Source organism: Petaurus breviceps, unplaced genomic scaffold, assembly GCF_028583685.1.
Source record: "Petaurus breviceps papuanus isolate PSGF00001 unplaced genomic scaffold, PetGlider_PUasm1.0 90654, whole genome shotgun sequence".
Taxonomy (NCBI): domain Eukaryota; kingdom Metazoa; phylum Chordata; class Mammalia; order Diprotodontia; family Petauridae; genus Petaurus; species Petaurus breviceps.
Window position 1 is genome coordinate 3338706 of NW_027187301.1, and position 14391 is coordinate 3353096.

The 14391-nt window shown below is 40.0% G+C and overlaps 1 protein-coding gene across 4 annotated transcripts in view; it reads left to right on the plus strand.

Annotated features, from left to right (window-relative positions):
* Positions 1–14391, plus strand: part of KALRN (kalirin RhoGEF kinase) — a 982696-nt gene that overhangs the window by 320641 nt on the left and 647664 nt on the right. For all 4 annotated transcript variants that reach the window (XM_069064963.1, XM_069064965.1, XM_069064964.1 and 1 more), the window contains 2 exons: positions 4269–4461; positions 11325–11837. In XM_069064963.1, coding sequence (XP_068921064.1) covers positions 4269–4461; positions 11325–11837 — 706 coding nt within the window. The remainder of the gene's footprint in view (positions 1–4268; positions 4462–11324; positions 11838–14391) is intronic.

Sequence of the window (14391 nt, forward strand, 5' to 3'; positions counted from 1 at the left end):
AGTATTCTAAGGAGTTAAGAAATGATGACTTTGTCACATACTCAATGACAGTCATAGTGTGATCACCCCTTCTTAGCCCTTCCCTTTCTTTCAGGCAGGTCTGAGGGGCAGGCAGGACCCCCTGACTGTTCTGGGTCTGGGAGGAAGAAAAGTGGTACCCTGTGCAGGCTGGGGGAGGCCAGTGCTGTGGCAAGGGGAAACAGATGGTATAGGCACTTCTGCTGAACTATTTAGGGGAATCAGAAGGTAGGTAGAGGGCAGGTGGGTGTGTGTGGAAACTTGCCAGTAATTGATAGTAAGAGAGCATTTTGTAAAATTCTATGGACACGGTGGAGAGAGAATGTGTGACAAGAGGGAGCGGAGTGTGTACTGCCAAGGGGACGATGAGGTAGGCTGGGAGGCATGGTACAGTAGCAATGACATTCATGTTGGATGGTATGGTTGGGTAGTCCTGAGATTGGGAGGATCATGCAGCAATCCTAACCAGTATTGGACAGACACTACACTATGCCCTACAAACCTTTTACTGTGAAAACCTATCACTTTGGTTGGTCCTGGCTCTGCTCATTGTTATATGTGGGAGTGGACAGACGTGTTTGTTTGAGTAAAGGGTTTGTGACTTGTACTATTCCACAGGCCATAATCATAATTAAGGAAGTGGAACAATATTGAGAGCTCTAGCCTAATGCCTTTCTGAATTGTATTAGTAGGGCTCATTCCCAATCTCTCATCTCATGGGATCATAGATTTAAATCTAGAAGAAACCTTAGAGATAATTGAATCCAATCTTCTCATTTTATAGATTTGGGAAACTGAGGCCCAGAGGAAGTAGCTAGTGCAAGGCTTCTGTTTCTTTATGCTTAAAATGAGGGGTGATGGTGGTGTTAGGTGACCTCTGAAGTCCCTTCCAGATATAAAACTATAATCCTATCATTGTATTGGGTGGGAGAGTCAAAACTAGGTCTTCTTGATCCCAAGTCTAATGCTTAGACTATACCATTGTCTCAAAAGAAGGGGACTCAGTGGATAACACATTGAATAAAATTAGTATGTTTCTGTCTCATATCTGATTTTAAAAAATAATTGTATTGATTTATTTTATATTACCTTCATTTTTTAATTTATCCCTCCTCACTTTCCTACTTGGTAAGTGATCCTTTGTAAAAAGAAAGAAATAAAGAAACTAAAAAGAAAGACAAGAAGAAAAAGAGCAGGTCTCTAAAACTAACCAATACATCAAACAAGTTGAATACTACAGGCAATGTACCATGCCCATAATCCTTTGCTTCTGCAAGAAATTGAAAGAAGCTGCATCTTTTCATCTCTTCTTTGGGGACAAGCTTGGTCAATATAACTACAAAGTGTTCGGTTTTGTTTCTTTGGGAACCTTTTATGTGAAAGAAGCTAGATTTTGTGAATTTAATGAGCATAGGTTAAATATAATTAGGCTAGTGAACATGATAATTATAAATTAAATAAGAACAGATTTCTTCATAGGGCAGGCATTCAATTCAATTTAGAAATATTTCTGAGCACTTACTTGATAGAACACACTGTTCTAGAGAGGCAGGCAGTGTGAATGAAACAAAGGCGAGCAAGACAGTCCTTGCTCTTATGGAATTTACATCTGGCCATCTAACCAGTCAGGTGATACAAGTTCACAAAATAACTCCAGTGAAAAGTAAAGTACTTTAAGAGAGGCATTAAATATTGACTGGTTCCAAGGATGGGAGAGATCACATCTAATTAAGGGAGATAAGGAATGGCTTCAAGGAGGTGATATTTAAGGTGTCCTTTGAAGGTAAGATTTAAATAATAGATATGGGGGAAGGGTAACCTTGGTAGTGGGGACAGCACAAGCAAAAGTGAGGAGGTAGGAAACCCAAGAGTATTCAAAGGATATCATGTAACCCATTTGGGTTAGTTTGTAGAGTACATGCAGGGGAGTTGTGGGCAATATGATCTCACTGATATGGGACTCCCTTCAATGATAAAGTTCAGAACCTACCCATGCCTTCTAATATTGTATTACTTTTGTCCAAGCTGCCCAACAAATCCTCTACAAGGGTTTGATGCAAAGACCAGTGACTCTTTCTAGGTCTCTAACACAACATGAACACCAAGGCAACATATTTAAAGACTGCACAACTAGTAAATGTCAGTGCCGAAGTTCAAAACCAAGCTGTCCAGACTTTCTAGTATTATACATTCCCTCCTGAAATACAGATGGTAAGGTGCTTTGGAGTTCTATTGTACTGAGCCTTGAATGTCAGTCTAAAGAATTTTGGCTCCATTTGGTAGGCAGAAGGGAACTATGAAAGGGTTTTTAAGTGAATAATTTAGTTTAGGAAGATTTTTTTTTTGCTTTTTTGGAGGGGGGAGGTCAGGGGAATTGGGGTTAAGTGACTTGCCTGAGGTCACACAGCTAGTAAGTGTTAAGTGTCTGAGGCTGAATTTGAACTCTGGTCCTCCTGACTCCAGGGCTGGTGCTCTATTCACTGCTGCCACCTAGCCGTCCTGAGTTAAGGAAGATAAACATAGTAGTGGTGTGTATAATAAATTTGACTGTCTTTTTGCCTCTTTTTTTTGTATCCCCAGTGCTTAGCACAATGCCTGGCACATTTTGTTGTTGTTTAGTCGATAAGTTGTATTTGTCTCTTCTTGACCCTATTTGGGGTTTTCTTGGCAAAGATACTGGAGTGGTTTGCCATTTCCCTCTCCAGCTTATTTTAAAGTTGAGGAAACCAAGGCAAATAGGCTTAAGTGATTTTTCCTTCCTTACTAAAGGGTCAGTAAATGTAATAGTAATGAAATTTGAAGATCCCTTTGTATTGCCAAGCTAACAGGTACTTAGCACCTAGTTTCAAATTAAGCCTCTGTGAAGAAACAGGAGGTGTAAACTCCTGTTGTTGACATTACTGGAAGGGGCTGAACAGGGAGGAGCTAATACCACATATAAGGAAAAGCCCCTGCTGGGAGAGTCAGAACTTCTTGGGACAAGCATTGTGGAGGCAGAGCAGCTACTGACAGAGAGAGAGAATTTCTCTTAGTGAGCATCTGGCTGGGCTGCTACTGCTGGACTGAAGACTGAACTGAGAATAGAAATGAGAACTGAGAACTGACATAGAACTCGGTCTTGTAGTGGTAGAACTTGGACTTTTGAGGGCAAAACTCAAACTTGTGGTGGCAGAACTTCTAAGGGCCAGATGGAGCTACCAAAGACTGAGGAAGCATGACTGTGGTGCTGGTACTTTGTACAAATGTTGTTGTGACTTTGTTAATGTGAATGAATGTTATTGTGGCTTTGTTAAGCCTTGTCTTCTCAGGAACAGAGACTGTGAGCGATTTGGGGTGGACTGGACACTGTGAGATTCAATATGGAATAGGAACTGCAAAGAAAGATGTACAGGGAACTGGGAGCTGTCAGCCTTTGAACTCAGGTGGCAGTTGGTTAGATTCGGGCAGGAGCTGGAACCATAGAAGAGAAACCATGGAAGTTGATAGCCTGCCTTGAGTCAAGATGAAAAAACCTCTCCATGGGTACTGAGTAGTGACTGATGAAATTGTCTGAGTAGTGACTGATGAAATAGGGTACTGAGTAGTGACTGATGAAATTATAACTTACTTGTGATCTAGGGGTGGATGGTTTTTGTATTTTGCACTACCCTTAAGAGGGTACTGAGTAGTGACTGATGAAATTGTAACTTAATTGCACCCCATGAGTGGAGGACTTTAACTTTTGTATTTTGTGTCCCTTAAGGAAGCAGGCCTCCTTAAGGATGACTGAATGATCGAGTTACTAAATGATTGAGTTACTAAATGGTTGAGTTACTAAATGAATGTACTTTGTTTAAAACTATGTGACCACTTTGGTGAAAACTATGTGGCCATTTTAGTGATAAGTTGTTGAATTGTGACATGGTGAATGCTGTATTTTGATTTTCTGTAAATGTTTTGCTCTGATTTGTTATTGAATAAATAGAGAGTTCACTATACTATGTAATCAGAATCTTGAAAGCTGTTCATAGCAGCAACTTCTGGAAAGCTGCTTGTGCTTGGATTTATAGTAAGTGTCTAAGGATGTATTTGAACTCAGGGCTTCCTGAGTTAACTGTACCATGCTGCTTCTCCAAGGTCAGGGAAATTGAAAAGTCTTCATTAGCTGAGATTGGCCTGATATGGTGACAGTCAGAGCTATAGTGGCTTGAAGTTCCCCTCCCCCTTGTTCCAGCTGGTATGAGTGATCTGCCCTCCTTCTCTCCCCACAGTGAGGACGTGTGCAAACGTGGCTTCACTGTTATCATCGACATGAGGGGCTCCAAGTGGGACCTCATCAAACCCCTACTGAAGACTCTGCAGGAAGCCTTCCCTGCTGAGATCCATGTGGCCCTTATCATCAAACCTGACAACTTCTGGCAGAAGCAGAAAACCAACTTTGGCAGCTCCAAATTCATTTTTGAGGTGAGAAGTTGTTTCTCAGTATTTTTGACTTTTCTTGTCCTCTCCATAGCACCTCACCCCAACTCTACTTTTCTTCTTTCCTTCTCTTCAGTCCTTTAAATCTTTCTTTTTCTTCCTTCCTTCTGTCATTCTCTCCTTCTATCTTTCTTTCTTTTTCTTTCTTCCTTTTTCCCTTCCTTCCTTCTTTCCTTTTTTCCTTCCTTCCTTCCTTTCTTCCTTTTTATTTATCCACATAACTTTCTCCACACACCCCTTGCCCCTTTAACAAAGAAGTACAGTCATAATAACCAAACCAATACCCTGGTTCTGTCTGATGATGCACACCATATCCTAAACCCAAAATCTACCACTTCTCTGCTGAGAAGAGGGTGATAAATTTCACTTTGATGCCTCTGGATTCTAGATTGGTTGCCACCGTGATCTCAATTCTGATGCCTTCCAATGTTGTTTTGCTTCACAATTTTGTGGCCATTGTGTTCATTTTTCCCCCTTTCGTGCTCTTGCGTGAATTACAATGTACAAAGGTTTTGTAGAAAGATCCCCTTAACTTGGTGGGGAGGAGCCAGGCACAATAATAATAGGCCACATCTACATAGAACTTTTAAGGTTTGAAAATGACTTATCATATTATCTCATTAGACTTTCAACAACAACCCTGTGAGGGTAGATGCTATACTCCATTTTCAAGTGAGGAAACTGAGTCTTAGAAACTGAGGCAAGCAGTGACTTGCCCAGGATCACTCAACTAGTTAAGAGTCAGAGGTGGGATTTGAAAACAGGTCTTCCAGTAATACTCTATGTACTACAGACAGTGTTGGGAGGAGTTCAAGAGTCAAAATTTTTCCAAAGTTAACCATCCCCAGAGGGCTCATGAATCCCTTGCTGTTGGCCCTGAGGGTTCTGAATAAATGCCACACCGACTTAAATCAATTTATCAAGCATTTATTCCACCTCTAAATTTGGGACTTTCCCCTCCCTCAGAATTCTGGGTCTTAGACCCCTCTTGACCTTCCTCTCTCACCAGTGGGTAGAGGAGCTTTGACGTGTTTTTTCTTTTTCAAAGACTCTGAGAACTGCTATTAATCTGTCAGCAGCTTTCCATCCTCTAAGGGCAGGAAGAAAATGTGAATCGTGCTCTCAGCTGCTGAGGCTGACTCTGGGCAGCATGATGGCTGTTGTCTCTAGGTGTAACTAAAGTAAGGGGTTATGTGACTTCATGCAGAAATCATGGAGCCCCCTTCCCAGAGCCCCCAATCAATCACGTTAGGTAAAACATGGGAGCCCTGAAGGAGGCTTCTCTCCTAACCTCCCCCCTCCTTTCAGCTTGTACAAACAAGATCTATGGCAATAGACTGAAATTTATGAGCTCAAAACACTGGAGATGACCTTTCTGGTAAATCATGAAACCTAATGAAAAGGTTTAACTACCTGGCCTTTCCTCAGGGCAAGCCTGTCCCAGCCTCTAAAGGAAGACTATCTTGCAACGTCCAGCGTCCTGCTCAGGAAAGGAGAAAGTGCTATAGCAGGGAAAAACAAATCAATCAATCAACAAGCCTTGACCAAGTCCTGTGGGCAGGTGCTGGGCATTGTTGCTGTTGTCATTTTTTCTCTGTTGCTTCATTTGTGTCCAACTCTTTATGACCCCATTTGGGGGTTTTCTTAACATACCAAGACAAAAATGAAACAGTGCTTGCTCTCAAGGAGTTGACATTCCACTGGGGGAAACAAATCCTTAGAAAACAAGTTAGCACATGTTGAAAAATCCAGGACAAGCAGAATCTTTACGTGTTGAAGGTATATGAAGCAAAGTGATATTTAATATTTTTATATGTCAAGGATCTATGATTTCCTTAGCAAGGACAGTCCTTCTACTGATGCAGATAGCAACCCTTCTGTGCTTTAGTGGTTGGTTTAGTCTAGTGCAGAGGTGGGGAATCTGTGGTCTTGAGGCCAGACGTGGCTCTTTAGGTCCTCAGGCGTGGCCCACTTTGATTCAGTCGAAGGGTCACACTTGAAGACCACATGTGGCCTCAAGGCCACAGGTTCCCCACCCCTGGTCTAATGCCTTGGACTGGCAGAATGTTTCATCGTCTAGTAGTCAACCCTTTGAGTATTCTTCCCTTTGATTCCTAGATCCATGCTCATGGGGGCAGACATATGGTCCATTTGTTTGGAACCTTTTGAGCTTGATAAGACCTACCAGAATTTGTATTCCACCATCCTCCTTCAGGAAACCAAAATTATGTCTGTGCCCCAATGAGTTATTAGAGAAGTCTATGGTAGATGTATTTTATATGGAGTTGTCTGTTGATATAGATTTAGCTATCGAAGGCAGTCTTGAAAAGGTGTGATGTGAGTTAGGCTAACAGATCATAGTAACTGGTGACAGGTTTTTGCTGTGCTCCTATTTGAAAAAAAACAGCCAAAAGTTATATAAAGCTTTAAAAGTTTTCAATGATGCTTTGTATACACTCTCTCCTTTGAACAAAATTAAACAAGAATGTATGTAAAGCACTTTGTATACTTTAAAGAACCATACACTTTAAAAATACTTTTTTATTTAATTAAATATTTTCCAATCACATTTTAAAACATTCTTAGTATTCATATTTAAAAATTTTGTGTTCCAAATTCTCTCCCTCTCTCCTGCCCCTCCCTCACCCCTGGAGAAGGCAAGTAATATGATATTGATTATACATGTGAAGTCATGCTAAACATATTTCTATATTAGCCATGTTGTAAAAGAAAACACACACAAGAAAAATAAAGACAAGAAAAAAAGAAACAAGAAAAATAAAGAAAATGGGAAAAATGCTTCTATCTGCACTCAGAGTTCATCAGTTCTCTCTCTGGAGGTGAATCATGAATCCTTTGGAATTATCTTGGATCATTGTCTTGATCAGAGTAGCTAAAGTCTTTCACAGTTGATCATCATTGTATGATCTTCTCCTGAGAACCATCTACTTTCACACATAATATTAAGTATTATAGAAGGAAACCTAGAGAGAGCCATATCAAGATTAGTAAGATCTGGGTGGAATTCCTGCCTCTAACATATACTAGCTGTATGACCCTGGCTGTGTCACTTAATCTCCTAGCTCCCCAGGCAACTCTGTGAAAGACTATGAGTTTCAGAACCTTATTCAACTACCCTGGTTAGTCAATGAGTAAGCTGGAAACATGATGAGGTGAAAATGTGGCCCCTGACCTCAAAGAGTTTACATTCCAATGGAGTAGAAGGGTCTGCTTGCCCAAACCTTCCCTATTCCTAGAATATATATATATATAATATACTATATATTAATTATATTATATTATGTTATGTTATATTATATATTATATACTATTTATAACATATAGTTATATAACATTATATATAGTATATTATATATGTATATGTATGTATATATATATATATATACATACAATCTAAAAGACCCAACCCTACTATATGTATTAACATTCTTGTTTTATGTATTAGGAAACTGAGGCATAGAGTTTAGTTGACATTCCCCTGTGATACAGCTAAGAAATTTTAGAGGTAGGGTCAAATGTAGCACTCTATCTCTCAGCAAAGCATGTGCTGGGTAGGAGGAGGTTTATAACAGTGATTAAGACAATGCTGCTGACCTCAATTAAAAAATGTATATATTGAGTACTTACTGAGTGGCAGGCACGGTGCTGATAATGAAGACAGACAAAGACCAAAACAATCCAAACTCTGAAGAAGTTCACAGTTGATCAGAGAAAACATAAGTATGTACAGAATAAAAAGAAAACACACACAGAGTACATAAATACAAGGCAGTTAGGGAAGGGAATGCTTTGGGGTCAAGAAAGTCTTCATGTTAAAAGAAAGACACTAGCTGTGTGACCTTGGCTGTTTTCTCATAAGGAGATAATACAGGTATACACGGGCATAATACGAAATGGAAAATGGTAGGTGTCTAGGAGACCAGTGAGCAAAGTGTTCTGGGAAGGCAGAGATCATTTCTGATCCTCTGATGATCATTCTCTATTGTTGTTCAGTCATTTACAACATGTCTAACTCTTTGTGACTCTATCTGGGGTTTTCTTGGCAAAGATTCTGGAGTGGTTTGCCACTTCCTTTACCAATTCATCTTACAGACGAGGAAACTGAAGCAAACAGGGTTAAGTGACTTGCCCACGGTCATACAGCTAAGCTAGTAAATGTTTGCAACTGGATTTGAACTCAGATCTTCCTGACATCAGGCCCAGAGCTCCATCCAATGCCTATGGCATAGTAAACAGCAGGAGAACTGCAATGTTAAGAATTCAAGCTACTGATGCAATCTTCAGGAGTATCTTTAGTAACTATTTCTTCCCTTTTTTTGTGGGGGGGAAGAGGAGCAGCCTGGAGCTTCACCAAAGAAGGAAAGAAAGGAGTTGGAGTACAGCCACTGACTCAGCATATAGGGGATTGATTACAGGGCTGTTTGGAACTTTCTGTCTCAGGACTTCTCTGAGGTTCTCATGGGGAGAGGATGATCTCCAGTCTCCACCCAGAGAACCTGAGACCTGCAGACAGGTTCTCTAAGAAAAACAGGAAAACAGGCCTTTGTGGATTCCAGTCACTTGTTCTAGTCACAGTATCACTTTGCCTCTTTCAAATAGAAAAAAAAAAGGACATTGAGGCCAGTGGACTCTCAATTCCTAAGGTAAGGATCTCATAGATTAGGAGAGATTTGGAGAAGGTATTCCCTGAGGCAGAGGGATGGATGATTTGATTTCTGGAATCATCTAATTCAAATAGCTATGAATCTCTTGAATTCACTTTACTTTATTTAGATGTTCCTACTAAATTGGGTCAGTAAATCTGGAGTTTAATAAAAATCAGCAAGGAAGAATCAGATTTAGAGATGGAAAGGATGTTTGAGGTTATATAGTTCAGCCTTCAGGGGCAGCTAGGTGGTGCAGTGGGTGGAGCCCCAGGCCGCAAGTCAGGAAGATTCGTCTTCCCAAGTTCACATCTAGTCTCACACTTACTTGCTGTATGACCCTGAGCAAGTCACTTAACCCTGGTTGCCTCAGTTCCTCATCTATAAAATGAGCTGGCACAGGGAATGGCAAACCACTCTAGTATCTTTGCCAAGAAAAACCAAAATATGGGATCACGAGGAATTGGACATGACTATCTATGACTGGGAGACAGTCCTACCTTATTTCATAGTTGAAGAAACTGAGGCACCAATCAGTTAAGTGATTTGTCCAAGATGACATAGGTATTGAGTGGCAGAGTCAGGATTTGAATCTACTTCTGAGGAACTTCAAATCCAGCTTTCTTTCTTCCTTGGCCCTGGAGCTAGGTTTATCCACATTTCTTTTCTTCCCAATGGAAGCCCCACTGTTTTGGCCTGATGGGGGGAGGGGAGAAGGATCTTGTTAAGACATAGTTAGATTGGGAATTTTGGAATTCGTTTGCTAGTCTCTCTGAACATCCTGAGGGACATTTCAGATAACTTTCTGTCTACTCTGTATATCTCCTCTACCTATCTGGTTATGTACATATTGTCTTCGCCCTTAGAACACAGGCTCCTTGAAGGCAGAGATGATTTTCTTTTTGTTTTCCTTTCTTTGTCTTCCTAGTTCTTAGCACAGAGCCTGGCATATATTTAGCACTTAATAAAATGCTTGTTGATTGACTGACCTAAACAGCATTGATTGTATTTGACTTTTGGGATCAATGAGTCCCTGTGATCCCCTGGTGGAATTTTCCTTTCTAGTCAAAAGATAGTATGAGAACCTCTTGGCCCTATTTGTTTCTTTCTTCTTCTTCTTTATATATATATATATCCCATTTTATTTTTAATAGTATTTTTCCTGATTACATGTCAAGACAATTTTTAACATTCATTTTTGCAAGATTTTGAGTTCCAAATTTTTCTCTCTCCCCTTGCTTCTTTAGAAAATGGTGGGCAATTTAAGATAGATTATACATGTCTCAGATATTTACTAGTATACTGAGATACTTGTAAAACATTTTTCCATACTAGTCACAGTTGTGAAAGAAAAAAAAACAGATCAAAAGGGGAAAAAACCACAAAAAAGAATGAAGTGAGAGAAAAGTGTGTGCTTCAATCTGTTTTCAGGGGCCATCAGCTCTTTATCTGGATATGGATAGGTATCCTGTTTTAGAGGTAACAGTGTAAACCAATGGACTTGGTGTCTTAAAGGACCTGGGTATAATGCCATTCTAGACACTTCCTAGCTGTGTGACCCCAGGCAATCAATTTAACCTTTTTGGACCTCAGTTTTCTCATCTCTAAAATTAGTATTATAATTACACCCACTTTGTGGGATTGCTGTGAGGACCAATCACTAAAAATGAAATTCTTATGATTTGCCAAGAACTGTGCTGGAGATTCAAAGAAACAGACATCCATGCACAATACATGTACACATATACACCATATAGGCTCAATACACAAACATGTACACACTCATGTCCATATACATCCACACCACACTACACACACACACACACGCACAAGCTTACGCATGTGTGCACACCACACAGATCCACACCACACACACATACAAACTCACATCCAAATCCACACACAATACACGTATATTTATGTGCACCATACACATGTACGCCATACACACAATACACTCACATACACATCCACACACATATGTATAACACACATCCATACACACGGAGTCCTTATTCTCAAGGAACACACAAGTAAGATGGTATACCCATAGCCCTTTGCAAACCTCATGGTGCTACATAAATGTGAGTTATTCTGAAGATTGTCTTTGCCATGTCTCTCCTCCCCTTGGCTCTTACATCTACCTGTCTATGTCATTCTACCTCTCTCTCCACATGTCTCCAGACAAGCATGGTGTCAGTGGAAGGTCTGGCTAAGCTGGTGGACCCCTCCCAGCTGACCGAGGAATTTGAAGGCTCCCTAGACTATCACCATGACGAGTGGATAGACCTCCGGGTCTCTCTGGAGGAGTTCTTCAACAGCGCTGTTCATCTGCTCTCCCGCCTTGAGGACCTTCAGGAGATGCTGGCCCGCAAGGAGTTCCCGGTGGACGTGGAAGGCTCTCGGCGGCTCATTGATGAACACACGCAGCTCAAGAAGAAGGTGCTGAAGGCCCCCGTGGAGGAGTTGGACAGGGAAGGGCAGCGGCTGCTTCAGTGCATCCGCTGCAGTGATGGCTTCTCTGGACGCAACTGCATCCCAGGCAGCGCTGACTTCCAGAGCCTCGTCCCCAAGATCACCAGCCTCCTGGACAAATTGCACTCGACCCGGCAACACCTGCACCAGATGTGGCACGTGCGCAAACTCAAGCTGGACCAGTGCTTCCAGCTGCGGCTCTTTGAGCAGGATGCTGAGAAGGTAAGGAGAGAGATGGGGAGAAGGGCCTGTGGCAGAGTGGCCATGTGCATCCGTGATAGCTTTGTTGCTAAGGAAGCTAGTCTGCATTGATGAGTCTTACATTTCTGTGGTGCTCTTAATCTTTAAGATATCTCCTTTCACCAGATCCCTGTGATGCAGTAATAATTCTTTCCATTTTACAGATGAGAAAATTAAAACCTAGAGAGGCTAGAACTGGACTTGGGAGTCAGGAAGACCTGAGTTCAAATCTTGCCTCAGACACTTAGTCCTGTGTTACTCTGGGAAAGTAACTTAGCCTCTCTACCACAATAATAATAATAATAATAATAGCACCTAAAATATCACAGGATTCTGTTGCTCAAATGAGGTGTGTGTATGTGTGTATATATGTATGTATATACACACACACACGTGTGTGTAATGCTATTATTAGTTTTAATTATTACAACATTCTCCTGGTTCTGAAAAGCAGTTTTTCAACCCAAATCATATTATAGACCACTTGTTCTCAAAGTGTCATTAAGGGAGTGGGGGGAGTTTTCTAAGATCCTTTCAGGGGGTCTGTAAGGTCAACATTCTTCTCATAATTATGCTAATATATTTTAATTTCTAATACAGTAAATATTGGAAGATAGAATCCAAGTAAACAAAAAGTCCTTGGAGGGTGCTCAAAGAATTTTTAGGAGTGTAAAGGAGTCTTCAGATCAAAAAATTTCAGAACCCTTGTGATAGATTAAGTATCTAAAATTTATCTGCCATAGGGAATGGAAACTAGGAGCTAGGGAGGAGGAGGAGGAGGAAGACGTTAAGGATGGGGTAAACAGGATACAGAGAGAGAGAAGGAGGATAAATTTTTTGAGCTTATAAGTTTTTAAGAGTTAAGGACTTTATGTTAATAAAAGTTTTACAAACTGGTAAAAATGTGCTTTGGGTCCGTGGTAGCTTGAAAATTGGTAATTGGAAGACTGCTTTGTAGCACCATGGATGAATGATGACTCACTCCTTCCCTTCATCTTCTCTTCTGCTCGCCTTTGATGTAATCTTATTACTTTTTGGTTTGTAGATTCAGCCTTTGAAAGGGAGTTTTGCCCCCTTCCTCACCCCTTTACATACTTTTCCTAAATTGTAATATACTGCTTCCAGTTGGCAGCAGATCTAAATCATGGTCATTTTCTCATTACTTTTTAAAAATCAAAACTAAAACAAACATTAAATAGCATGCAATTCTTATAAAACTAAGCTTGAAAAAACTGAAATGCATAGGTACTTTTTCATTAATTCTACAATGGTGAGTGAATTACTAAGATTTACAATAAGTCTTTCAACTTTTTACAATAAAGGAAAAACTTTTTAATCTATGTTCCCCTTTTGCTGAAATCACTTGTTTTCTGTGATTTGACATTTTCCTTGCAAGATTTAATGTATATTCTTTAATTTTTCATCATGAAACTACTCATTATTGGATATTACATCTACCTTTGATGAAAGTCTATTTTTCCAAGTGTAGAAACTATATCCCATAGGCTTTCAATACATTTTAAATCAGGTAAGTTAATTAAAGACTATTGGTGTAAACTTATCTCCATTTCTTGTATAAATTTCTCAACCTTTGGTTATATATGTGATGGTACAAGGCTGTTAGTTGAAACATTACACCTTCATTTGTGGATTTCTATAATTCCAGAATAATTCTGCTTTTAGGTATGTCAATATATTTCTTAGAGTTTATTATTTCCTCAATGGGATAAGATTAACAGGTTGGTTTGAAGTTTAAAAAAATCCTCAAAACAATTTTTGTGTGGATGTTTTTTAATCTAATGGAGAGGAAACACAGATTGTATAGGCTCACAAGGACTTCTAACAGTGGCTTTGCCATAGCCTTGAATGAAAATCTGAGTTTCATTGGCAAAACTTACCTTTCTCTAATCTTCAGTCCTCCAGTCTTTATATCCTCTCACCCAGGAAAAGCATTTTTCTTTATAGCAACAGTTGGCAACTTAAAAAAAAAAATGACCTCACTCTTACCGTAACACCAAGACATCTATTCTGCTTTATAGAGGAATCAATGGCACTGTCCAGCTGTGAGATCCCTCTGAAGGTCTTTGCTTTTTTTCCCCCAAGGATTAATTAGGTTATTTAGTGGTTAAGAGTTTGCAAGTTCTTTCCACTGTTTTTCATTTTCAACTGCACTTCCTTTGTGCTTTGGAGAAACTGATCTTGTCTCACTTTGGTCTTGAATGATCTTTGAAATACTTGACTTCCCTACCCCAACAAGCCCTGCAACAACTCTAATAGTCCTTGAAGTGTGCTCTTAAGTAGCTTCAATTTTTGCACATTACCTTGAAGAAATATTTTTTTCTCAAAATGTACAGCATTAAAAATACAACTAAAGAGAGTTCTGAAATCTGTGGGCAAGGCACAAAATTCCATCCCTCTAATAACAGAGAACTAACTAAACATGGGAAAACCAGTTCAATCTAGTTTCATCTGGTCAAAGTCAGATTTCCCAGTCAGTTGAAGGACACACACACACACACACACACACACACACACT